Source organism: Brassica napus, chromosome C1 (genome assembly GCF_020379485.1).
Source record: "Brassica napus cultivar Da-Ae chromosome C1, Da-Ae, whole genome shotgun sequence".
Taxonomy (NCBI): domain Eukaryota; kingdom Viridiplantae; phylum Streptophyta; class Magnoliopsida; order Brassicales; family Brassicaceae; genus Brassica; species Brassica napus.
Window position 1 is genome coordinate 8,786,605 of NC_063444.1, and position 25,657 is coordinate 8,812,261.

Genomic DNA, 25,657 nt, shown 5'->3' on the forward strand with positions numbered 1-25,657 from the left:
TAGTGGTTTTCTCGGTTTAATGTTTGTTTGATTGAATGAGAAAGTGTTAACCGAAATTTGCCCGCGAAGAGACGAAAACGGTTAAGACTCCAACGAGGCGAGAGGGGTAATACGAGAAAAGAGGGAGGGCAAGAATCGTAATTAATAAGGAAGCCAAGGGGTGAATTGAAGAGAAACCTGTCTATATGACGCGTAAGTGTTTCTTAAATTCAGAGAGACAATTAATCAGTTTTGTGTGTTTCAGAAAAGAAAAGAAGAGGATCTTCAAAGAGATTTATCATCTCAAGTAAGTCTCTTTACCAAACTCATAGTTATATATATAGCGTCTCGATTGAATATGTAAAATTTGTTGCTCATATTAAGAACTCTGTTTTACTTATAGGGTTTGTTCGGTATATATTATCCCCATGTTATGTGGATAAACAAAGTTAATGATCATATAGAGACATGATACACATATAGTATATATATATATATATCATGTTTTTGTGCTTAATTGTTCTACGTCAAACATATATATGACAAGTTCATCTTTCATTGTGAAACTCACAGTTGCCTTGATTAGCTTAGGTTTTGATTCAAAAAAGAAAGAAAACAAACACAGTTAAGGCAAGCATAAGAATCTGCGGGGACAAGGAGATTATAGCATCTAGGTTTAGATTATGTGTGTCAATCAAAAACACTATTACCATAAACATATATCTTCATAATTTAGTTTAGACTTTATTGAAGAATTACTGTTGAAAATTAACAAAATATGTTTTCTTCTTTATTTGGTGTTCTTGGGGTTTGTCGTTTTGTAGAACATTAGATATGTACTTTTGTTTTTACTCACCAGTAGATATGTACTATAGACACATGACAGATAAGCAACGTGGGCGTACTATAACATTTATTTTCTTGCTTTTTTTTTACAGAATCGTTCGCGTTGAGACGGTGAATTTAAATTAAATAACAAAAATGGGTTACTGGAATTCGAAGGTCGTTCCAAGGTTCAAGAAGATATTCGAGAAGAATAGTGCAAAGAAGGCTGCTGCTGCTGAAGCTTGCAAGACCTTTGATGAGTCTAAGGTATATATAATTATCTACTTAATTGTAATTTATGCTAACTATGTAGCTATAGGTCCCATGAGACGCCATTATTTTATCATAAATCTATAATATATTGATATGCTCATAAGTTTATTTGCTGTATCTGTATGATAGGTGTTTATTTAATAGTTTTGTTTGATTCCTGAACAGAAAAGGAAAATAAAAATAATTAGCACGTATTTATTGGACTTTCGTACTTCAGGTTTTTTTTGTCATGCAATAATTATCGACTCAAGCGATATTTATTGGTGCTAATAGTTAGGAAATTTCATTTTTATGTGTTTGCTAAATGGGCACGTATGATGATCAATGGTGTATGTATGACAGGAAACAATCAACAAGGAAATTGAGGAGAAAAAGACAGAACTCCAACCAAAGGTCGTGGAGACCTATGAGGCCACGTCTGCTGAAGTCAAGGTCCCTATCTTATTTAATTTAAGATATAGTTAAGTTTTTAAACCCCATTTACTATGATTGTGTTATTAATTAAACTTAAAATTAAAACGGGCAGGCTTTGGTGAGAGACCCTAAGGAGGCTGGTTTGAAGAAAAACTCAGCGGCTGTGCTGAAGTATCTCGAGGCTCTTGTCGGCATAGGTAATGGTTCAATTACGTATACGCTTTATCATGTGCCTATTATAAATACCCTGACAACAATATTTGCTTGTCTTCTTTTTCTGTCTTGTCTTATATATAAAATTATTGATTATAATCAAATATTTGCTAGCAGAAACTTTGGATTCCTATCCTACATCTTATATTCTTATACATAAGTATATCTCGAGCTTAACTCATTCATAGTAGATATATATATATATATATATATATATATATATAGTAAGATATGTAAATCTTCTAGTTGTGTATATCTCTCTTTTCTTTGTGTGAAGTTGTGTATATCTCTAATAAACTGAAATGTTATCTATACTATTATCGGAGAAGTGAATTTGCTTATTTGTCATGTTCACCATAGTTTTAGGTTGAATCTCTATTTATTTTCGTTATTTAACTAATTACAAATTAATATTAAAAGATTATCTCAAAATAAATGGAAAACCTGTTAAAAAAAGAAAAGATAATTTCATATCTTTATTTTATGTTTATCTACACCTTTTTTCTTATTCTTTAATTTTTATACTTAATAGTATATATACACATATAATAATTAGATTTATCATTATACTAAAATATTAAAATAGGTTCATAAAAAATAACTAAAATTTTATTTTTATTTGTTTGAAAACTTAATATGTCATGCCATTTTTCTAAATTATTAAATTTATTTTAGTATTAAAATACAACAAAGAAGTATATAAGCAACACTAAATTTGATTTATATTTGTTTGTTAACATGATTTTTTGTCGCTGTATTTTCATTTTTATTCTTATTATTGTAAGAATAAAATTTATTTTTTATTTAAGTAAAAAAATTAATATTTATCCGTTTTTTATTTATATATATATTATTGGAAATGGAATTATATTTTTTTAAAAAAATTCATATTATCTGCCTCCAAAATAGAATATTTTCCAAATACTAATTTTATTTACAACAAGTACCTTATATTTATATAATTTTAAAATTTACTCTATTTAAATTTTTTATTTTCAAGAATTCACATAACTATAACTTTGTTTAAATTAAAATATATTTAAAAGACTATTATGTAAAGAAAAATGTGATTCTATTTTTTTAAATAAAACCTGTATTTTCCAAAATGATTTGTTTTAGCTATAATTATTAAAGTGTGAAAGTTAAAAGACCTTTTGAAAATGAAAAAATATGATTTTATAATAAAAGTACTATTTTATAGGAAAATTACAATTTATATTTTAAAGGAAAAACAGAGATTGACTACAGCATATAGATATTTCACAATATAATTATACATATATCAATAGTTTTATTTACATTGAAAAGTTATTTTATTATATATTACATATTAGTGTTTTGTTTGTCCACAAGGTTGGTCTGTTTGAATGCTTATTCATTTATTATGGGATGTATTTCACAATATAATTATACATATATCAATAGTTTTATTTACTTTGATTAATATAATATGTAAATTTGGGTTCATTTTAACATTCTTGTGATTTTGATTTATTTTGAGATTTTGTAGGTTTTGGTAATTCCAAAAATTTGGTTTAATAACATCACTTTATATAAATAGTTATATATTTGTTTATTTAATTTGATAATTGTTTATAAATTAATATAATAAAAACTGGTTAAAGATAGCAACATATTTCAAAATAAAAATATTAATATTGTTATCCCAAAATATTTTTTTAATCAATAAAAGTGAAAATTAAGAAATTGGAAGATTCATAAAATAGTATAAATTTTTTATCAACTTAAAATAATATAAATTTATTTTTAATTTATAAATAGTAAATTTATTAATAAGTATCTATACAAAATTTGCCCGTAAAAAAATTATATCCGCATGTGCGAGCAAAACACCTAGTATTACAATATTTTTCTTATTATATTGAACAACTAGCGGGTATCGTATGGTTTCGTCATATTTTCACTAATTCAAAAACGTTAGCTCAAATCTCATCATCTTTTTGGAAAAATATGTTTTGATTAATGATCGGATCACTTTTCTTTTTTTCCTATTTTTTATCTTAGATGAAAGTAGTGAGTTTACTTATCTTATATGTGTAATTATGAAATGTAAAATTCAGAATTCCCCGGATCAACGGCTGTGAAAGAAGCTGCCTCTAGCTTCGGAGCTGGCTATGTCTCCGGACCAGTCACGTTCATATTCGAGAAGGTATGTGTGTTCCTTCCAGAGGAGGTTAAGACACGGGAAGTACCTGTGGAGGAAGTGAAGGCCGAAGAACCGGCCAAAACTGAAGAACCGGTCAAAACCGAAGAAACAAGTGGCGAGAAGGAGAAGGAGATTGTTGAAGAGACTAAGAAAGAAGAGACCGTTGCAACCGCGGTCGTTGAGGAGAAGAAACCTGAAGTAGAAAAGGAGGAGGAGAAGAAGCCTGTGGTCGAAGAAGTGAAAAAGGAAGAAGCTGCTCCAGCTCCAGCGGTGGTTGAAACTCCGGTTACGGCACCAGAAACAACGACACCAGCGCCAGTGGCTGAACCACCAAAGCCTTGATTCGTTTCAAGATGGTATGATTGCCTTCTCTTGTATGAAAACATCTTTGTACGTAACAAAAAAAAAAAAAAAAACTGAAAGGAACCAAAAAAACTTATTTTCATTCTTTTTATTTTATATGGTTTGTCTTTGTGTGGATAAATCTTGTTTTGGAAGTCGTTAATGTGTTTTTATTTTATTTGTATTCATGTGAATTTGTAACAAAATATTGGTGGATGTTTTTTGTGTATAATTATTTGTATGTTTCGACCAAGCTTATCCGATTCAACCCATTCGGACATGTCTTCCAATCACTTTAAAGTACTTGTTGAATAGGTCTCTTCAATTTTGTTTTACTTGTTCATGGAACATCAAAATGACGTTATTGTTATGAAAGATTAGCCGCAAACGTTGAAAAATATAAAAGATATGGGGCCCGCTGCACTATTTGCACAGTGAATTTCTCTTCTATATAAACGATCGTTTCGATCGATTGTAATTACACCATTCCTTCTTCTTCTAATAACACATCCTCTCTTGCTATCAGTGTTATCTTCTCATACGGGTATAAAATTTTGCCCTTATTTAAATTTCTTCGATACAATAAAATTCTAGTTTTTTTATAACACGTTATCAGCACGATCACTCTGCGATTCGGTAAAATTTATTTGTATCATTTATACCCTGTTATAATGGTCGGTATACCGCCTCTACTATTTTTTATATATCATGTTATAATGGCCGGAATACCGCCTATATTATTTACTAGTAATTTAATTTATTTATTGGTCGGCAGAGCCGCCTCATATTCTGTTTATTATTTATTGGTCGGCTGAGCCGCCTTATATTCTGTTTATTATTAATTGGTCGGCCGAGCCGCCGTATAATTTATTTATTACTCTGCATTGATCGGCTGAGCCGTCGCATGATTTTATTGTCATATTTTTTTACTTTTATGAAATTTTATAGATTTGATTGACCGTTTAATGCGATATTTTCAGACTGATTTTTAGTGCACTCGATTTAACCCCAACAGTCACAAAGATTTTTTTTTCAAAAATTTCCCCTTTCTCCAACGGTTATGAACAGTGTTTTTCATCTATAAATACAACTCATTTTCACTCCATTTCATCATCCAAAACATTTCATCTTCTCTCAAAAAATTTCAAATCGCTCTCCTCCGATTTTTCATTTCAAGAAAGATGATTCGCGCACTTTTGTTTTTATGTGCCATTTTTATTTGTGTTTCTATTTATGGTTTATTCGTTGGAGAATTTACTCCGAGTGAATTTAAGATGAATATCGGTTTAATTTTCTTTACATCGCTTCTCCTTGTAATTGCTTGTATGATTAATGTAAACGGTTTTTAAATTATGAAGTTCTAATAAAATTATTATTTTGTGTTTTAGAAATTCAAATGGCAAACATCGAGAAACTCCAGTTCCCGGCTCTGAAAGTAACCGGCGAAAATTATGTCAGATGGGTCACAAATGTGAAACCTTATCTTGTAATAAAAAAGATAACTGAAACGATAGAAGTCGGTAACAAATCGCCACCCGAGCATATAGCCGAAGCGATTATCTTCCTGAAGAAGCATTTAGATGAGAATCTAACTCACGACTATGGAGACGTTGAGGACCCAGCCGTACTATGGCAAGCCTTGAAAGATAGGTTCGATAATCAAAAGGAAATCAATCTCCCTCACGCTCTTGAAGAGTGGAAAACCCTGAGGTTTCAGGATTTCCAAAGGGTTAGAGATTACAATTCCACTATCTTGAGGATAGTTGCACAATTAAAATATTGTGGTAACCCTGTCACCGAAGCAGAAATGCTTGACAAGACATATAATACTTTCCACAAAGAACACAACGTCTTATCCCGAATTTACAGAAAATGTGGGTACACCAAATTTTCTGAATTGATGGTAACACTCATGTTGGCTGAAAAGAACGATGAGTTACTAATCAAAAACCATAATTCCCGACCTACGGGAGCCAAGGCATTTCCTGAAGTGAATGCTACGGCGGTAGAATATTCGGGAAGGAGAAACCAGACCAACCGAGGTCGTGGTCGGCGTTTCAACAACAAACGTGGAAAGCCTTACTATCCTAAAAGTATTAGATCTAACAAATGGGTTAGATCTGAACAACCTCCTAAAGGCAAAGAAACCGAAGAGGATACCACAAAGAAAAGTGAGACTGTATGTTACAGATGTGGATGTAAGGGACATTGGTCCCGTACCTGTCGTACTCCCCCACATTTGTGCAAGTTATATCAAGAGTCCATAAAAGGAAAGGCTAAAGAGGTGAACCTCACAGAAAATGTTGAAGGGACTTCATACCTTGAATCCTCCGACTTCGCTAATGAGCTGGACTAGATTACTCCTGAAGAGAATCGAAATGCCTATGATAAGAGTATTGAATAGTTTTCAGTATTACCATGTATAATTATTATATTTCATGTTTTAAACAAATAATGATGTTTTTAACATCATCTTATTGTATAATTATTATGTGTTTCCTTATATGAATGAATTTTATGTTTTTCTTTTATTTATATTTATGACAATTTCAGAAATGGATCAGAATGCTAATGAAGCAAAATCCAAGAAACGGATTCGTGAAATATGCATACCAGATAGTGGAACAACGCACACTATTCTGAGACAAAAGAGATATTTCTCTGATATAAAACCAACAAGAATTGTCGTCAATACAATATCAGGTCCTGCAGACGTGATTGAAGGAACTGGTAAAGCAAACTTTACTTTACCGAATGGAACAAAATTTTCCATAAATAATGCTCTATATTCTCCAAGTTCTAAAAGGAATTTGTTGAGTTTTAAAGACATATATCTTCACGGATATGATACTCAGTCTGCAACTGAGGATGGAAAGAAATACATGTATGTAACTTCTGAGAAATGTGGCAGAAAACACATATTGGAAAAGTTTCCAGAGCTTCCTTCGGGGTTACATCATACTTATATCGATGAGATCGAATCAAATCTTGTAGTAGAACGGAACCCAGAAGAGTTCACGTTATGGCATGATCGCCTTGGCCACCCAGGAACTACAATGATGCGTAAAATCATAGAAAGTTCACATGGTCATCCACTGAAAATCCAGGAGATTTCTCAAGGGAATAAAATGACATGTGTTGCATGTTCTCTAGGAAAATTGATCGTAAGGCCATCGCCAACCAAAATCGATAAAGAATCACCAAAGTTCCTTGAAAGAATTCAAGGCGATATATGTGGACCTATACACCCACCTTGTGGACCATTCCACTATTTTATGGTATTAATTGACGCATCCAGTAGATGGTCACACGTTTGTCTATTATCATCTCGAAATGTGGCATTTGCGAGATTTCTAACTCAGATAATCAAACTGCGAGCACAGTTTCCTGATTATACTATTAAAAGAGTTAGACTAGACAACGCTGGTGAATTCACATCCCAAGCATTCAATGACTATTGTATGGTAATGGGAATTGAAGTTGAACATTCGGTTGCTCATGTTCATACGCAAAATGGTTTGGCTGAATCTTTAATTAAGCGTCTGCAATTGATTGCAAGACCATTGATCATGAGATCAAAACTTCCAACCTCTGTATGGGGACATGCCATTTTGCATGCAGAAGCACTCATTCGGATCAGACCGAGTGCATACCATAAGTATTCCCCACTACAATTAGCGTTTGGTCGAGAACCAAACATTTCCCACTTTAGAATCTTTGGTTGTGCGGTATATGTGCCTGTAGCACCACCACAACGTACAAAGATGGGACCACAAAGAAGATTGGGAATATATGTTGGTTTTGATTCCCCATCAATTATAAGATACCTAGAACCACAGACTGGTGACGTCTTTACAGCACGTTTTGCTGATTGTCATTTTGACGAAAATGTATTCCCAGTTCTAGGGGGAGAAAACAAAAATGTTGGAAGTGATATAAAATGGAGTGTACCATCATTGTTATATCTTGATCCTCCTACTAAAGAGTCAGAACTAGAAGTTCGACGAATTATGCATTTACAGAGTATAGCTAACCAGCTACCTGATGCATTTGTAGATACCAAGACGGTAACTAAATCTCATATACCAGCTGCAAATGCTCCTGCTCGTATCAAAATGCCAAATGAACAAGAAAAGGAGGATGACACACGAGAGCCAAAAACACGCCTGAAGCGTGGTAGACCTGTTGGTTCTAAGGATAAGAATCCTAGGAAACAAAAGAAAGCTGAAATATATGATGCACCCAAAATAGCAGAAAATATTTTGGAAGAAATAAATGATAAGGATTCTGATGAATCAGAGCATCATGAATCAGAGCATCATGAATCGAAAGATAATCATGAGATTTCTATTAATTACATCCATAATAAAAGGATATGGAATAGAAATGAACAAAATGACCTTGATGATGCTTTCTCATATATTGTGTCAAGTGAAATAAATGAAGAAATCGATGATCCAGAACCAAAATCTGTCTATGAATGTCAAAAGAGACATGATTGGGAACAATGGAAAAATGCAATACAAGCTGAACTTGATTCGCTTAATAAACGAAAAGTATTTGGATCTATTGTGCTCACACCTGCAGATGTGAGACCAGTTGGGTACAAATGGGTTTTCGTTCGAAAGCGAAATGAGAAAAATGAGATTACGAGATACAAAGCTCGTCTAGTGGCTCAAGGTTTTTCTCAAAGACCTGGAATCGATTATGAAGAAACGTATTCTCCAGTTATGGATGCCATTACATTTAGATTCCTGATGAGTCTAGCAGCTGATAAAAATCTAGAGATGCGTCTCATGGATGTTGTTACAGCTTATCTATATGGATCATTAGATACTGATATCTACATGAAAGTTCCTGATGGATTTAAAATGCCAGAAGCATTAAGTTCCAAACCTAAAGAGTTATGTGCAATAAAATTGCAAAGATCATTATATGGGTTAAAGCAATCTGGACGTATGTGGTATAATCGTCTCAGTGATCATTTAACAAAAGAAGGATATGTGAATGATCCTATATGCCCATGTGTTTTCATCAAGAAAACAATATCCGGATTTGTAATAATCGCGGTATATGTTGATGATCTTAACATTATCGGAACTCAAAAAGAAATACAAAAGGCATCAGACTATCTCAAAGGAGAATTTGAGATGAAAGATCTTGGACAGACACAATATTGTCTTGGCCTACAAATAGAACATTCACAAAATGGTATATTTGTGCATCAATCCACATACACTAAAAGAGTGTTGAAACGATTTAACATGGATAAATCAACTCCTCTTAGCACCCCGATGGTCGTTAGGTCACTTAATATTGAAAGTGATCCATTTAGACCACCTGAGGAGAAAGAAGAGATACTTGGTCCGGAAGTACCATATCTAAGTGCAATTGGAGCGCTGATGTACCTTGCAAATTGTACACGGCCTGATATATCATTTGCTGTGAATCTTTTGGCAAGATTCAGCTCATCTCCAACTCGAAGACATTGGAATGGGATTAAACATGTTTTTCGTTACCTCCAAGGGACCATTGATTTGGGCTTATTTTATCCTAAAAGTTCAAAAGGTCAAATGGTTGGTTTTGCAGATGCAGGATATCTTTCAGATCCACACAAAGCCCGATCGCAAACAGGATACGTTTTTACGATCGGAGGCACTGCTATATCTTGGCGTTCCCAGAAACAAACGCTCGTGGCTACTTCTTCAAATCATGCTGAGATCATTGCACTCCATGAAGCAAGTAGAGAATGTGTATGGCTGAGATCAATGAGCCGACACATCTGTTCAAGCAGCGGAATTGGCGAAAATACGGAGCCAACTATTTTATATGAAGATAATGCAGCATGTGTTGCTCAAACAAAGGACGGATATATCAAAAGCGATAGAACGAAGCATATTCATCCGAAGTTCTTCTCATACACTCAAGAGCTCGTAAAGAAGAAAGAGATTGAAATAAGATATGTCCAATCATGCGACAATGCAGCTGACCTCTTCACAAAATCACTTCCGACTTCAGTATTCAAAAAAACATGTTCGTAACATTGGAATGCGTCATCAGAAGGATCTATGACTGCTCATTCGAGGGGGAGCTTACGTAGTTGTACTCTTTTTACCTTACTATGGTTTTTCCCATTGGGTTTTCCTAGAAAGGTTTTTAACGAGGCAACATAGACGTTAAGCGAGAGTGGATGGTGACACCGGTCCCCAAGGGGGAGTGTTATGAAAGATTAGCCGCAAACGTTGAAAAATATAAAAGATATGGGGCCCGCTGCACTATTTGCACAGTGAATTTCTCTTCTATATAAACGATCGTTTCGATCGATTGTAATTACACCATTCCTTCTTCTTCTAATAACACATCCTCTCTTGCTATCAGTGTTATCTTCTCATACGGGTATAAAATTTTGCCCTTATTTAAATTTCTTCGATACAATAAAATTCTAGTTTTTTTATAACAGTTATCTTATTTACTTGCACAATTTGTTAATGTTTTCTCGTCAATGATATTACTGTCAAGGTTCATGGAACATTAACAAATCTCATAAGAAAACAAAGTTACGTTAGACAAATTAAAACGAGGGGAGATAAGATCACGTCGCTTCTATATTATAAGTCCATGGATCTATTTGCACATATTTTTGTATAACGTTAGGTTTGCTTTACCTATAAACGGGATTCTCTAATCGACAACCATTTGTGAAAATTTCCATTATTTTTGTTAGTATAACTTGAAATATTTTATGGATGAAACTGATTGTGATGGGTTTAGGTGCACGTGAAATTTGATTTGTCTAACAGAAAGAGGAGGGCACATCGGATTTATTTAAGATTGTTGATACGTGCAAGTAACTAGGAACCTAAATTGCAGACCAAGAAACATATATATAATATGCAACAAAAGTTCTAATTTCTTAATTCAAATGAAGTGGTAAGCAACTTATCTCCTAATCACACTATCTTCTCTAAAATATATTCGCTCTTTTCTTTAAGAAAACAGTAGCGTAATATTCCACTATACCCACGGTAGGCCTAATAAGAAATCAAATCATTTTAGAATTTTAGAATTTAGTGATGTTCTTGGTTTTGACTGACCAATTCAATCCTTTCTTTATAGTTTTCCAAACCCGGTCCATCTTTGCCACTAATAGTTCAATATATTAGGTTGGATACATATGCTCTCATCGATCTATATACTAAAACAACGGGTTAGCTTTCCGACCGTCCAAATACATAGCCGTATCTTGAAGTTGAAATATAATGTCTTGCTAGATTCTGACGGGTATATTTTTTGGTTTTTTTTGTTTTTTTTTTCTGAAAAATTTAATTTTGTTGTGAACGAAGAGTGGAACTTGTGTGTATTATTAGGTCGACCAACTGGTTTTTATATACATATGGTAATGACGGTCTAAGTACTAGATCGACATGAGATCGTACTTATCCTTAACTAGATAATGACTAGCAATACGTAAGATAAACACCAACTATAATGTAGATAAACACAAGTGTAGATAGGCGCCAGTATGATCATGCGGATGAGCTTGGCCCGTCTTGCTACACGGGCTGATAAATGGGTCGATCACTAAATGGTTTATAACACTCCCCCTTGATCGACACATCCGGTCAAGGTTCATTCATGATTTGGATGTTGCCTCATTAAAACCTCTCTTGACAAACCCAAAACCCAATGTGGTAAAAGGGAAAACAAGACAGGAAAAAGAGTACAACACATGAACTCCCCCTGATGAATGCATCACCGAAGATCCTTCAGTCGACGCATGCCTATCTTCCATATGAGCTTCTTGAACGTTGAGGTTGGTAGTGACTTGGTGAAGAGGTCGGCTGAATTCTCACTCGAACGGACTTGCAATACTTGGACCTCTCCTGCCTTCTGAAGCTCGTGTGTAAAGAAGAACTTAGGAAGAATATGTTTCGTCCTATCTCCTTTAATGTATCCATCCTTAAGTTGTGCGATGCATGCTGTGTTATCCTCGTATAGGATGGTCGGTGGATCCTTTCCTTTGATCATACCACAAGTGGTACGAATATGCTGTGTCATGGATCTCATCCATACACTCTCACGGCTGGCTTCATGCATGGCTAATATTTCTGCGTGGTTAGAGGATGTGGCTGCCATGGTCTGCTTCATGGACCGCCAGGATATAGCTGTCCCACCGTGTGTAAAAACATAACCAGTCTGAGATCTAGCATAATGTGGATCAGAGAGATAACCTGCATCAGCAAAACCAACTAAATCTTCCTTAGATTTGTTAGTAAACATAAGACCCAAGTCTTTCGTTCCTTGTAGGTAACAAAGTATATGTTTAATCCCGTTCCAGTGCCTTTGGGTCGGACAGGAGCTGAACCTAGAAAGTAAGTTCACAACAAAGCTGATGTCTGGTCATGTGTGGCCAGCTAAATACATCAGAGCTCCTATGGCACTGAGATAAGACACTTCGGGACCAAGGACTTCCTCATTTTTCTTCTTCGGACCAAATGGGTCAGTGTCCGGACCAAGACTTCTCACGACCATGGGACTAGTCAATGGGTGAGACTGGTCCATATTAAATCTTTTGAGTACTTTTTCTGTATATGCCTTTTGATGCACAAGAATTCCATCTTTCATATACTCAAGTTGCAATCCCAAACAAAACTTTGTATTTCCAAGATCTTTCATCTCAAATTCTTTCTTGAGATATTCAACAGTTTGGGAAATTTCTCCAGAGGTTCCTAGGATATTTAAATCATCTACATATACTACAATGATTACAAAACCCTTATTGAACTTCTTTATGAATATGCATGGGCAGATCTGGTCATTTTTGTATCCTTTTTTCAGGAGATATTCGGACAGTCTATTGTACCACATTCGACCCGATTGCTTTAATCCATAAAGAGACTTGTTCAATCTGATACAATGTTGTTCTCGAGAACTCTCTTTGTTTTCCAATTCAATACCATCTGGAATTTTCATGTATATCTCATTATCCAGTGGACCATATAAGTAGGCAGTTACAATATCCATTAACCGCATATCAAGACCTTCTCTTACAGCCAGACTTATTAGAAATCTTAAGGTCGTAGCATCCACCACAGGGGAATAAGTTTCCTCATAATCTATTCCTGGTCTTTGTGAGAATCCTTGTGCAACAAGTCGTGCTTTATATCTCACAACTTCTCCTTTCTCATTTTTTTTCTCACAAAAACCCATTTGTATCCCACTGGTTTTATGTTGTGAGGTGTCCGGATGATCTGTCCAAACACTTCTCTCTTTTTCAGTGATTCTAACTCCACATTAATGGCTTCTTTCCATTTCAACCAATCTGGTCGTTGCATACATTCTAGTATAGATGTGGGTTCTAGATCCTTATTATCCATCAATTCGACTGCTACATTATAAGCAAATATATCACTCATGTCGACATGTTTTCTGTTCCATTTCCTTCCAGACATGACATAATTTATTGAGATCTCATTATTGTCAGCAACTTCATTACCTTGATTCTTAGCGTCCCAAGTATCTTTTGGTGGTACATGAGTTTCCTTATCCATGTCTAGAGTTTCCACTTTGTCAGATTTCTTTGCACTCTTTCTTTTCCGAACTTCTTTGTCTTTGGAACCTACTGGTCTACCACGTTTCAATTGTGGTTTAGACGTAGTAGCAGCCTGATTATGTCCATCACGGACATCAAGTCTTATTGGTGCATTTGCAGCTGGTATGTATGACTTGGTTACTCTATTTGGGTCAGCAAAGGAATCTGGCAATCTGTTAGCTAGCTCTTGAAGATGTATAATCTTCCGGACTTCTATATCACAATCTCTAGTCCGAGGATCCTGCCATGTTAAGGATGTTTGATTCCATTTTATATCCTGTACCAGCTTACCATCCCCCTAATGCTGGATACTGGGATTCATCAAAATGACAATCCGCGAACCTGGCCTTAAACAAATCACCTGTTGTTGGCTCTAGGTACTTAATAATAGAAGGGGAATCGTATCCAACATATACTCCCATCCTCCTCTGAGGTCCCATCTTTGTTCTCTGTGGTGGTGCTATAGGCACTTGGACGGCACATCCAAAAACTCTTAGATGGGATATATCTGGCTCATGATCCGTTAGTAGTTGGGATGGCGAGTATTTGTGCTCACTAGATGGCCTGATGCGAATTAGCGCAGCTGCATGTAGTACTGCATGTCCCCAAGCTAATACTGGGAGTTTGGTATTCATTATGAGTGGCCGGTCAATCAGCTGGATCCGTTTTATAAAGGATTCAGCCAGGTCATTCTGAGTATGGACATGTGCTACAGAATGCTCCACACTTACCCCCATAGACATACAATAGTCATTAAAAGCTTGGAAAGTGAATTCACTTGCATTGTCTAGACGTATAGTCTTTAATGGAAAATCTAGAAAATGTGCTCTCAGTCTTATTATCTGAGCCAGCAATCTTGCAAGTGCTAGATTACGAGTTGATAGGAGACAAACATGTGACCATCTTGTGGATGCATCAATCAGGACCATAAAATATCTAAATGTCCCACATGGTGGGTGTATTGGTCCACAAATATCAACTTGTATTCTTTCTAGGAAATTTGTCACTTCCTTATTCACTTTGGTATGTGATGGCTTAGTAATTAGTTTCCCTTGTGAGCATGCTTCACATGTGATATTCTTAGGGATAACTCTTTTTGTTTTCAAACTGTGACCATTTGAATTTGATATGAGTTTTCGCATCATGTTCGAACCGGGGTGTCCCAGCCGATTTTGCCAAAGAGTGAACTCTTCTTTGAATTATTTATTCAAGATGGCATTAGCCTCAACAAGACTGGTCTGTGCATAATAAAGACCAGTCCCACACGCAGGTATAGTCTCAAAGACTTTCTTATTGCCTTGGGTGATTTTATAAATCTGTAGGAATTCTTTACTTCTTTCACCCATTGTTTCGATGTGGAAACCATTCAGTCTTATGTCTTTAAAGCTCAATAGACTTCTGTTTGAGCTAGGTGAGTACAAAGCATCTTCAATCTCAAGATGTGTACCTTTTGGCAATAAGATATTGGCGTGGCCATAGCCTTCAGTTAAGCTAACCGTGCCAGCTATAGTGGTGATGTTAGCTACCTTATGTGTGAGATGTATGAAAAATCGTTTGTCTCTCAAAATGGTATGGCTGGTGCCACTGTCCACCACGATTGTATCCATTCCACTTTTCATTCTGAACATTTTGTGATGAGTTGAACGGTCTGTGAGGAGAGAGAGCTGCTGCTGGTTGCTGACAGAGAGAAAATGAGGCGACTGGAAGAGCTTTAGGAGTCGCCGGAAAATAGCAAGAGATCGTTTGGTTTCTGATTTATGGGTGGTGGATTTTTGGAAGGTTTTAGAGACAAGGTCGTGCTGATAACGTGTTGTGAATGAAGAGGGGAACTTGTGTGTATTATTAGGTCGACCAACTGGTCTTTATATACATATGGTAATGACGGTCTAAGTACTGGATCGACATGAGATCGTACTTATCCTTAACTAGATAATGACTAGCAATACATAAGATAAACACCAACTATAATGTAGATAAACACAAGAGTAGATAGACGCCAGTATGATCATGCGGATGGGCTTGGCCCGTCTTGCTACACGGGCTGATAAATGGGTCGATCACTAAATGGTTTATAGCAATTTTTTATATTTGTGTTATTTTTTATAATCAAAATTTTATTTAATTTAAAATAGATTTTGGTAACTGTATTAAATATGTCAAATTGCATAGCTATACACTTGTGCTATATGCATTTCAGAAATTATTTTTAAACTTTATTTCTAAAGTTTGCAACATATTAATTTTTCTTAATAGTTACCTAACATAATTAGTCAATAATATTCGTTTCCGGAAAATCTGACTCGAAATCGACCCCAAAATCAAAGTCTCATATTGTATTAGACCTATCCTATATACTTGAACGGTTCTTAAAGTATTATATCTGAAAACTAATATCAAATCCAACCCACACCGAAAGAACAAAGTTTTTGAAAAATATTTGAAAAAATATTTTTTTAGTATATTCTGTTAAATATATATGTAAATGGGTTAATATGGTCTTCGTTAACATTAAGTAAAATCATATTTAATAAATATATTTTAATCGAATAACCTATTTAAAATCCGTTAAACTAAAACCCGTAGAATATATTTTTATAAATAATACTTCCATAAGAATACAGACCGTCATTAACACATGACTATATCAGAAACCATCCACATTCCTGAAAATTATGTATAAAATGCAAATCAATGAATCAAATTTTGAAAGAAAGAAAATAACTATTCAGTAAAAAAGAAAGAAATGTAATTGATGCTTTCAAAAAAAAAAATGTAACTTTTTTTGTGAGAAACTAATAGAACGTGGTTCGTGGTAAACAATAAGGATTATTTTGATTTAATAATATTAATAATTGGACACAGCTATTATCAATTGGATATGTTATTAATTTAACAGTATTGATTCTCTGGCCCTCTAAAACATTTTCTTAATGATCAAAGTATTTTGGATCTTATGATCTATAGTTTTCTTGGGCCGGAGATCAAGTGTCTTTTACTTTCCATGTCCATCTAAATTCAATACCGAGAAACCTTTTCTTCGATCTGATCACAAAACTGTCTTGCGTGTTACTGTTTTTCTCTTTCAATCGAAATAACAAACTAACAATTCTCGAATCAACTTCCAAATGGTAAATACTGAAGATGAGTTGCTCCCATTTCTTTATTGTTTTGTACTTCAATCTACTTTCTTCAATCCCAAGTGAAAACTCTTGCATATTTATCCAAACAGTTATTACATTTTATTTGTATCTCTAGACCAATCCGACCTTAAATTATTTTAATTTTATTTATAAATTTTGGTAATTTATACTACAATACTACATATTACTTAAATCATGAGCTTAAGTCTTAGTCTTTAGACATCTCAAAATCATGATGGCTATGTTCTATAAAGCATAAAACAAGGTATTTTGTACTACATAGTCGATATATATTTTTATACGTTCCCTCCACTCAACTCAGTGGATTACAACCACTCGAAGCCTTAACCGAGTTTACCAGGCACCAACGATCCGGTTTAAATCAGTTCACTAAAGAGAGTGGTTGTCAAGTGAGCGAAATCGGACCAAACTAAAATAAAGTCTCCCTTTGTCTTTGGAATCTTATAGACACTTTCAAAACAATTCTTTAAGACATTAACATGCCATTAACGTAAGGAGATATTTTTATATTACGATATATGTTCTTTAATAATACCAGAAGTATATTTAAGGAAACACGTTGGTAGATGATTAGAAATTCTGGTAAATTGTACCATTAAAGGTAGTTTTCTAAGAGCATCTCCAATGTACAGCTCTATATTTTCCTCTAAAATAGAAATCTTTATTATAGAATTGAAAATGTTCCAATGTATGCTTTTATAATAAAGTTCTTCTATTTTATAGAAAAATATAGAGAAACGTTATTTTTTGCCTCTATATTTAGAGGTAGAAATATCATATCTCTATATTTTCCCCTATAAATAGAGGAACTCTATTATAGAAGCATACATTGAAGTATTTTTACTTCTATAGTAGAGTTTTTCTATTTTAAGGGAAAATATAGAGATAAAAATATAAAATAAACGTCAAAGAAAACCTCAAAACAAAACAACGGAAATATACCTAGAAAAAAATGCACAACAAATACACGAGGCAAAGACAAAGCCATTTTACCAATAAAGTTGGTAACGAAAAACGAAGTAGTCGCTCCATAAAGTCTCAATTCAAAACCCATAGCCATTTACTGAGAAAGTTTTGCAATTCAAATAAAGTCGAACCATAGCCATTTACCAAAAAGATTAGTGCTGCAACTGAAAATGAATAAGGAAGAAGACTTTAACTCGTTCTAAAAAAGACTCTAGCTCTCGTTTCTCTATATTACCTGCACAACAAAAATGTTGAAATATTGTATTTGAAACCCTAGTCCCTAGAAAGATGTAAATGTACTTCTTCATTGTTTACAAAAATGTTGGTTCATGCAACTCCAAATTTCATATCCTCCTAGAATAAATAAATACAAAATGATGGGGTGGGTTCTTCACGGATGATTGGGGATGCGTGTCCATGATGGTGTTATGATAGGTAATATATACATAGATCATTAATGATTAGTTTATATCGATTCATATAAAACTAGATGTTTTCCTACTAGTTTGGACCAGCCAAATTTGTCACGATTATAACATATTTTAGACGATTAGTATCATGCACGGTCGAAAAGGAGTAAGCCGGACCTAGCCTAAGAAAACAATGTTCAGTAGTCTCAAAACCAACAATCCAACGTTGGATTAGTCCAGTCCGTAGCAACATTTGTAGTTTTCATCAATCATAGAATATAGAAACGAGGGTTTAGGGTTGTATATTCAGATACAAAACCAGATAAACAAGTATTAATTGTCTCTTTACTTGAGTGTTTTTCTTCACTTTCATTTTGAAATTTTCATATATTCTTGAAGAAAATTAAAAGTAAAAGTTGCGACGTTCATTTTAGAAAAAAATAGCATGCTCCAAAAATTACTAATAATCAGCTGTCGTTGGCTTTTCTTTTTCACTTTAGACCAGCAAAGGTAATGGGTGAGGGCCTCCTCTTTGTTCTTCTCAAATTTTAGGAATCTATCTTAATAATCGTAAACCGAAAACAAAATCGAAAAAACTAAAAAGAGCCCATGAAATAGCAAAAATTCAAACTACTCTAGTTTTCAGATGCATTAGTTTGTACAAATGTCTTTTTTCATTTGTATAAATGTAACATTTAAAAAAAAAATAAGCAAAAATTAAGTATCGATTTGGTTAGAATATTATTTTTACTAATATACAAATGAACTAAGGAATTCTTTATCACACATTTCAACGCCAAGTATTTTCGAAATTCAAACCCTTATTATTGCTGTATAGTTTCTTGTAACGTTTCATCTTATGAATATAAACATGTATTCCCTTCAACTTATTATGTTCATATAAATAGCATACTATACGCTCATTCATAGAAATAGTTTCTCTTTTGATCACATGCCATGTTAAGTTCCTGTTGTAGTTGTTCTTATAAATTTGATGCAATTAAAAATGATTTAAAATAATATATACTACTGTTTGTTTGATACATTGGGTACAGAAATAGAATCCTTGACAGAGAAGTTATTAATTTCTTCTATAAGAACAAAAACAAAAACAAAAAGAGCAGCACAATTACCAAAGATTCTAGTTACTTTGGACTAGTTTAGTGGTTGGACAAAGACAATGCATGGCCTCTTAAATCTAATGGATTATATTTTGATTTTTAGTTAATGAACATAGAATGACATAAAGGTAGGGTGTTTATTTCATAATATAGGGTAAGCATATGATTTATAATTAGTTGGTGAATTCCACCCGAACGAAAACAAAAATTGATTCATACGTTCCACCAAAATGATAAGACAGTTAAGAAAAACACAATTCAAAATGACAATGCATGTGATATTGCGTGTGTTTTCTTTGTGATATTGTGTGTTTCTTATTTTATTTTTTTCCTATATTACATTTTAAGGGTTTTTTTATAAAAGCATTTCAATATTTTTTATATTGATTACAAGATACATAACATGTCATATAATATTTTCGCCTTTACTGGCCTATTTGGACATGTTAATTTAAACAATTGTTCTCAATTAAAAAAAAAACAATATAAACTTTTAACTTGTCATAGATTTTTTTTTTTAAAAACTAATTTGTCATAGATAGAGTTTGATTTTTTTTTTTTTTTGAACTTTGATAGAGTTTGATTTCAGACTAAGGTAAGATTAATGTTGGAAATAATTGTTCTTAATCTGGTTTTACAGCTCAGAATTTCATGATCTTATCAAATCAAAATTTTAAAAAATTATTTTCTTAAAACCCAGTAGACTAGGTGACTCTGTCCTTTATATGAAACCTAATTCAAATAATCCTATAATTGGGAGATTAAAAAAAGAAAGAAAAATCAAACCAAAAGATAAAGAGAAGGTAAAAAAAGAAGGCAAGAGGCACTAATCTTTAGTTTTATAAATTTTTCTCCATTAAAGAGAAAGCGATGATGTCTGCTCTCATCTTTTAAGAAAGTGTGTATATTGCGTTTGCTTTTCTCAAAAGCAATAGACTCATCAACCAAAAAAAAATAAAAATAAAGCTCAATCCAAAAGACGAAGAATGCTTTGGATACTGCAACTTCTTTTTCACCTTTCTTTAAAAAAAATCAATTACAATTACAATTACAATTTTCACGTTTTGTATTTTATAAAAAGAAAGAAACTGAAGGCTTGAAATAATGATGATCCTCTTCACTTATTAAGCCACTCACTATAAGCAGCAAAACTACAGAAAGGTGAAAGCACGATGATCTTTAATGATGATGATCTCCTTGGATCAAGATCTCTAAGGTTTTGCAGTTTCTTCGAAGACCCTTCTTCCCTTTCACTTCTCTGAACTTCAGATTCGTGTCGGAGAAATTTTTGTTTTTTGCTGATGTTACAATGGCAGACAAGATATTCACTTTCTTCCTACTCTTGTCTTCATTCTCTCCTCTCCTTTGTTCTTCTTCGAGTTCATCTCTTAACCTCTCACTAATAAGACAAGCCAACGTCCTTGTCTCTCTAAAGAAAAGCTTTGACTCCTATGATCCTTCTCTTGACTCATGGAACCTTCCAAACTTCAAATCTCTCTGTTCTTGGACAGGCGTTTCTTGCGACAACTTGAACCAGTCCATTACTCGTCTCGACATCTCTAACCACAACATCTTCGGCACGCTCTCGCCAGAGATCCGTAAGCTCTCGAGCCTAGAGGTCTTAAACATCTCAAACAACGCCTTTGAAGGAGAGCTTAAGCCACTTGAGTTCGGTCAAATGTCTCAGCTCGCGACTCTCGACGCTTACAACAACAACTTCAACGGATCACTTCCTCTGTCTCTAACCAAACTCACTAAGCTCGGTTACTTAAACCTTGGAGGAAACTACTTTAACGGTGAGATCCCTAGAAGCTACGGAGATTTCTTGCGTCTCAAGCATCTAGACTTATCAGGAAATGACCTAAGTGGAAGAATCCCTGACGAGTTAGGAAACATCACGACTCTGGAGAAGCTATACTTAGGTTACGACAACGACTTCCACGGGATACCTAAAGGCTTAGGGAGCTTGATCAATCTTGTTCTGTTGGATTTAGCTAACTGCAGCCTGAGAGGATCAGTTCCTTCAGAACTAGGGCACCTCAAGAACTTGGAGGTTCTGTTTCTTCAGATCAATGAGCTCACAGGTTCTATTCCTAGAGAGTTAGGGAACATGACAAACCTCAAGACCCTTGATCTCTCCTACAACTCTCTACAAGGAGAGATTCCTCTAGAGCTCTCTGGACTTCAAAAGCTTCAAGTGTTCAACCTCTTCTTCAACAGATTACACGGCGAGATTCATGAGTTCGTATCTCACTTTCCTGATTTGGAAATTCTCAAGCTTTGGCACAATAACTTCACTGGAAAGATTCCTAAGAAGCTTGGATCAAACGGTAAGCTTGTAGAGATCGACTTGTCTACCAATAAGCTCACAGGTTTGATCCCTGAATCACTCTGTTTCGGAAGAAAGCTAAGGATTCTCATTCTCTTCAACAACTTCTTGTTCGGTTCTCTCCCTCAAGATCTTGGCCGATGCGAGCCGCTTTGGAAGTTCCGTCTAGGTCAGAACTTTCTGACAGGTAAACTGCCAAAGGGTTTGGTTTATTTGCCACATTTATGGCTTCTTGAGCTTCAAAACAACTTCTTGACCGGCGAAATCAAAGAACAAGAAGCTGGAAAAGAAAGATCGTCTAACCTCAGTCAGATCAATCTGTCTAACAATAGGTTATCCGGACCGATCCCTGGTTCAGTCAAGAACCTCAGAAGCCTTCAGATTCTTCTTCTTGGCTCCAACCGATTCACCGGACAAATCCCCGGTGAAATCGGAAGGTTAAAGGGTCTTCTCAAGATTGACATGAGCATGAATAGCTTGTCAGGCAAGGTACCTCCAGAGTTTGGTGAGTGTCAGTCATTGACCTACTTAGATTTGAGCCATAACCAGCTCTCAGGTCAGATTCCGGTTCAGATATCGCAGATTCGGATGCTAACTTATCTGAATGTTTCTTGGAACTCGTTAAACCAGAGCCTCCCCGTTGAGCTCGGATACTTGAAGAGCTTAACATCAGCAGATTTCTCACACAACAACTTCTCCGGTCCAGTACAGCCAACTCTAGGGCAATTCTCTTACTTCAACAACACGTCATTCCTCGGAAACCCTTTTCTCTGCGGATACTCTTCCAACCCTTGCAACGGTTCTCAAAACCAATCTCAATCTCAGCTTCTTAACCAGAAAAATGCTAATTCCCATGGCGAAAACTCCTCGAAATTCAAGATGTTATTAGGGTTAGGATTACTAGGTTTCTTCCTGATGTTCATCGTTTTAGCTCTGGTCAATAATTGGAGAATGAGAAGGAATAGTCCGAATCTATGGAAGCTCATCGGATTCCAAAAGCTTGGTTTCGGGAGTGAGCACGTTTTGGAATGCGTTAAAGAGAACAATGTGATAGGTAAAGGCGGTGCAGGGATCGTCTACAAAGGCTTAATGCCAAACGGTGAAGAAGTTGCGGTCAAGAAGCTTTTAACCGTAAGCAAAGGATCATCACACGACAACGGTCTATCCGCTGAGATTCAGACATTAGGTAGGATCAGACACAGAAACATTGTGAGATTGATCGCTTTTTGTTCAAACAAAGACGTGAATCTCCTTGTTTACGAGTACATGCCTAATGGTAGTCTCGGAGAAGCCTTGCACGGGAAAGCTGGAGTGTTTTTGAAATGGGAAACGCGGTTACAAATAGCGTTGGAAGCGGCTAAAGGATTGTGTTATCTACACCACGATTGCTCGCCGCTTATAATTCACCGCGATGTGAAATCAAACAACATCTTGTTAGGACCTGAGTTTGAAGCTCATGTTGCTGATTTTGGGCTTGCTAAGTTTATGATGCAAGACAATGGAGCTTCACAGTGTATGTCATCGGTCGCAGGCTCATACGGCTACATTGCTCCAGGTACATGGTAGAATCCAAATATTTGTTTCTTGCATAACACGTAACATTCAAACCGAATAGTTGACTAACATGTCACATTCAAAACTAGGGCCAGCTTGCAGTTGTAAATTATAACGAATGATTTGTAAGCTATATATTTAACAATATTTTATTAATTAGCTATGTGAAAACTATAGTTTTAGTATATAATTACACAAGTAATTTTCTTTTTGAGTTTTAGGTCATGTTTTGCTTAGTACTATATGGCTTCGATATAATTAATCTGACCAAACTAAACTATCAGTGTTTGGTTTAGTTAAACTTGTGTATAGATGGTCGACCTAAACCTATTTTACCCGATTTTTATCATGTAGAATACGGATATACACTGAGAATAGACGAGAAGAGCGATGTGTACAGCTTCGGGGTGGTGCTACTGGAGCTAATAACGGGTCGAAGACCACTAGATAAATTTGGAGAAGAAGGGATAGACATTGTGCAATGGTCAATGATTCAGACAAATTGTAATAGACAAGGCGTGGTAAAGATCATTGACCAGAGATTGAGCAATGTGCCATTGGGAGAAGCCATGGAACTGTTCTTTGTGGCCATGTTATGTGTTCAAGAACATAGTGTGGAGAGACCGACTATGAGAGAGGTTGTCCAGATGATTTCTCAAGCTAAACAGCCAAACACTATCTAAATCCAGTGATTATATATATATGAGTTAACTATTTTTGTAATGTTCTATGTGTTTTATTGAGGCGTTTTAGAAATGTGATGGTTTGGTGATATGAGGGGGTTAGGAACTTAGAGCACCCCAATGGGGGTTCTAGCCAAAAGGGCAAAAATTTCTTAAAATACATATATATGTATGTATATATTTATATTAATGTTTAATTTTAGATTTCTAAAAACTATGAGAAACTCAATCGAAAGTATCTAAAGTTAGATAATTGTGTTTTAATAATATTCGTGACATATGAAAAATTATATTTTTATATCAAAAAATATTTATCAAGATAATTGTGTCTTAATAATATTAAATTTTATTATTATTTTGACGAAAATAGATGTTATTATTGATAAGTAATTTCTTATAACATTAAATCAGGTACTATATCCTATGTTTGGAAGAAGAAGATTCTCTTAAAAAGATATATATATGTTTACCAGCTATATGTTATGTATTTAGTTGCTTCTGAACTTTTTGAAGGTTTCTGTCCATGTTTTAATAAAACAATATGACAAAAAATGAAGTAATACAAAATCTGTTATGAATCATGAAGTGGATGGTCTATAACCTTGACCATACAAGTTCAAGACTAGAGTCTATTGGGGGTTTACATCCAGCCACATGGAAGACCCATTCAACTTTAGTCTTTATGAGTTTGACCATGTCATTATGTAGAGTATCTTTGTAATCAATTCTTTCTTTGACTCCACCTTGTATGAACCACTATATATAATGGTGTAAGCAATAAGAAATATACAACACATTCTCACAAATATTCTCTCAAATCTTAACACGTTATCAGCACGAGACTCTCTCCACCTGAGCAATCCCATCCGCCGGCGATCATCTCTTTTCCGGCCATCTCTTCCGACCCTCAGCCTTGCTCCGCCGGCCAAGTCTATCCCTCTCACGGTTTTCCGGCCAGCTCCTCCACCTCTCTCTCAACCACCTCAATCCGCGGATCACTCCCTCTCTCTCACGGTGGTCCATTCAGAATCCTTGTGGTGTAAAAGGTAAACTAATCAAAACCTAAAGATCTAAGAACATCATATATCTGAATCTTGGATCTATATGAATCCTAAAACTTATAAAAATCTATAGATCTAAAATTATCTCAAATATTAATCTTGAATCTAAGATCTATATGAATTTTGATTCTAAAATTATTTGAATCCTAAAAACTTATAAATCTCTAAAGATCTAAGTATCTCTAAACTTATAAAACTTATTAATCATCTAAAGATCTATATGAATCTTGATTCTAAGAACTATTTGAATCATAAAAAATATTAGAGAAAATCATAAAATCATAAGCCTTTAAATCGGCTCTCCCTTTTTCTCCTATTTGATCTGACCTTAAATCTGGATTGTCTAAAGGATCAAAACCCATAATCAAACCCTTTGATCATCCGCATCACCAGCTATTCTAGCAGGATGAATAAGCCGGCCATCAAAAACCTCACCATCAAAATCCTTAAATCTAAATATGTATCTTGATGGCCATTATACATATCAATCCCCTAAATCCTTTTTGCTTGGTTTTCTCAACCAGCAAATCTAAAATTCAAAACAATCAAAAACATCATGAGCCATAT

At 34.7% G+C, this 25,657-nt stretch overlaps 3 protein-coding genes across 3 annotated transcripts; all 3 read left to right on the forward strand.

The window, feature by feature from the left end:
* Positions 1–59: 59 nt before the first annotated feature.
* Positions 60–4,466, forward strand: LOC106376470 (plasma membrane-associated cation-binding protein 1). The gene is made up of 5 exons (XM_013816560.3): positions 60–286; positions 918–1,071; positions 1,420–1,509; positions 1,604–1,688; positions 3,786–4,466. Exons 2-5 carry the CDS (start codon positions 961–963, stop codon positions 4,211–4,213), a joined length of 714 nt encoding a protein of 237 aa, XP_013672014.1. The 5' UTR covers positions 60–286; positions 918–960; the 3' UTR covers positions 4,214–4,466.
* Positions 4,467–5,609: 1,143 nt separating this feature from the next.
* LOC125580659 lies at positions 5,610–6,569 on the forward strand. Its single transcript, XM_048745537.1, has one exon. The coding sequence runs from the start codon at positions 5,610–5,612 to the stop codon at positions 6,567–6,569; it is 960 nt and encodes a 319-aa protein (XP_048601494.1).
* A 13,971-nt stretch (positions 6,570–20,540) lies between these two features.
* LOC106376469 (leucine-rich repeat receptor-like serine/threonine-protein kinase BAM3) lies at positions 20,541–24,246 on the forward strand. Its single transcript, XM_013816558.3, has 2 exons — positions 20,541–23,347; positions 23,701–24,246. Exons 1-2 carry the CDS (start codon positions 20,773–20,775, stop codon positions 24,027–24,029), a joined length of 2,904 nt encoding a protein of 967 aa, XP_013672012.1. The 5' UTR covers positions 20,541–20,772; the 3' UTR covers positions 24,030–24,246.
* Positions 24,247–25,657: the final 1,411 nt, after the last annotated feature.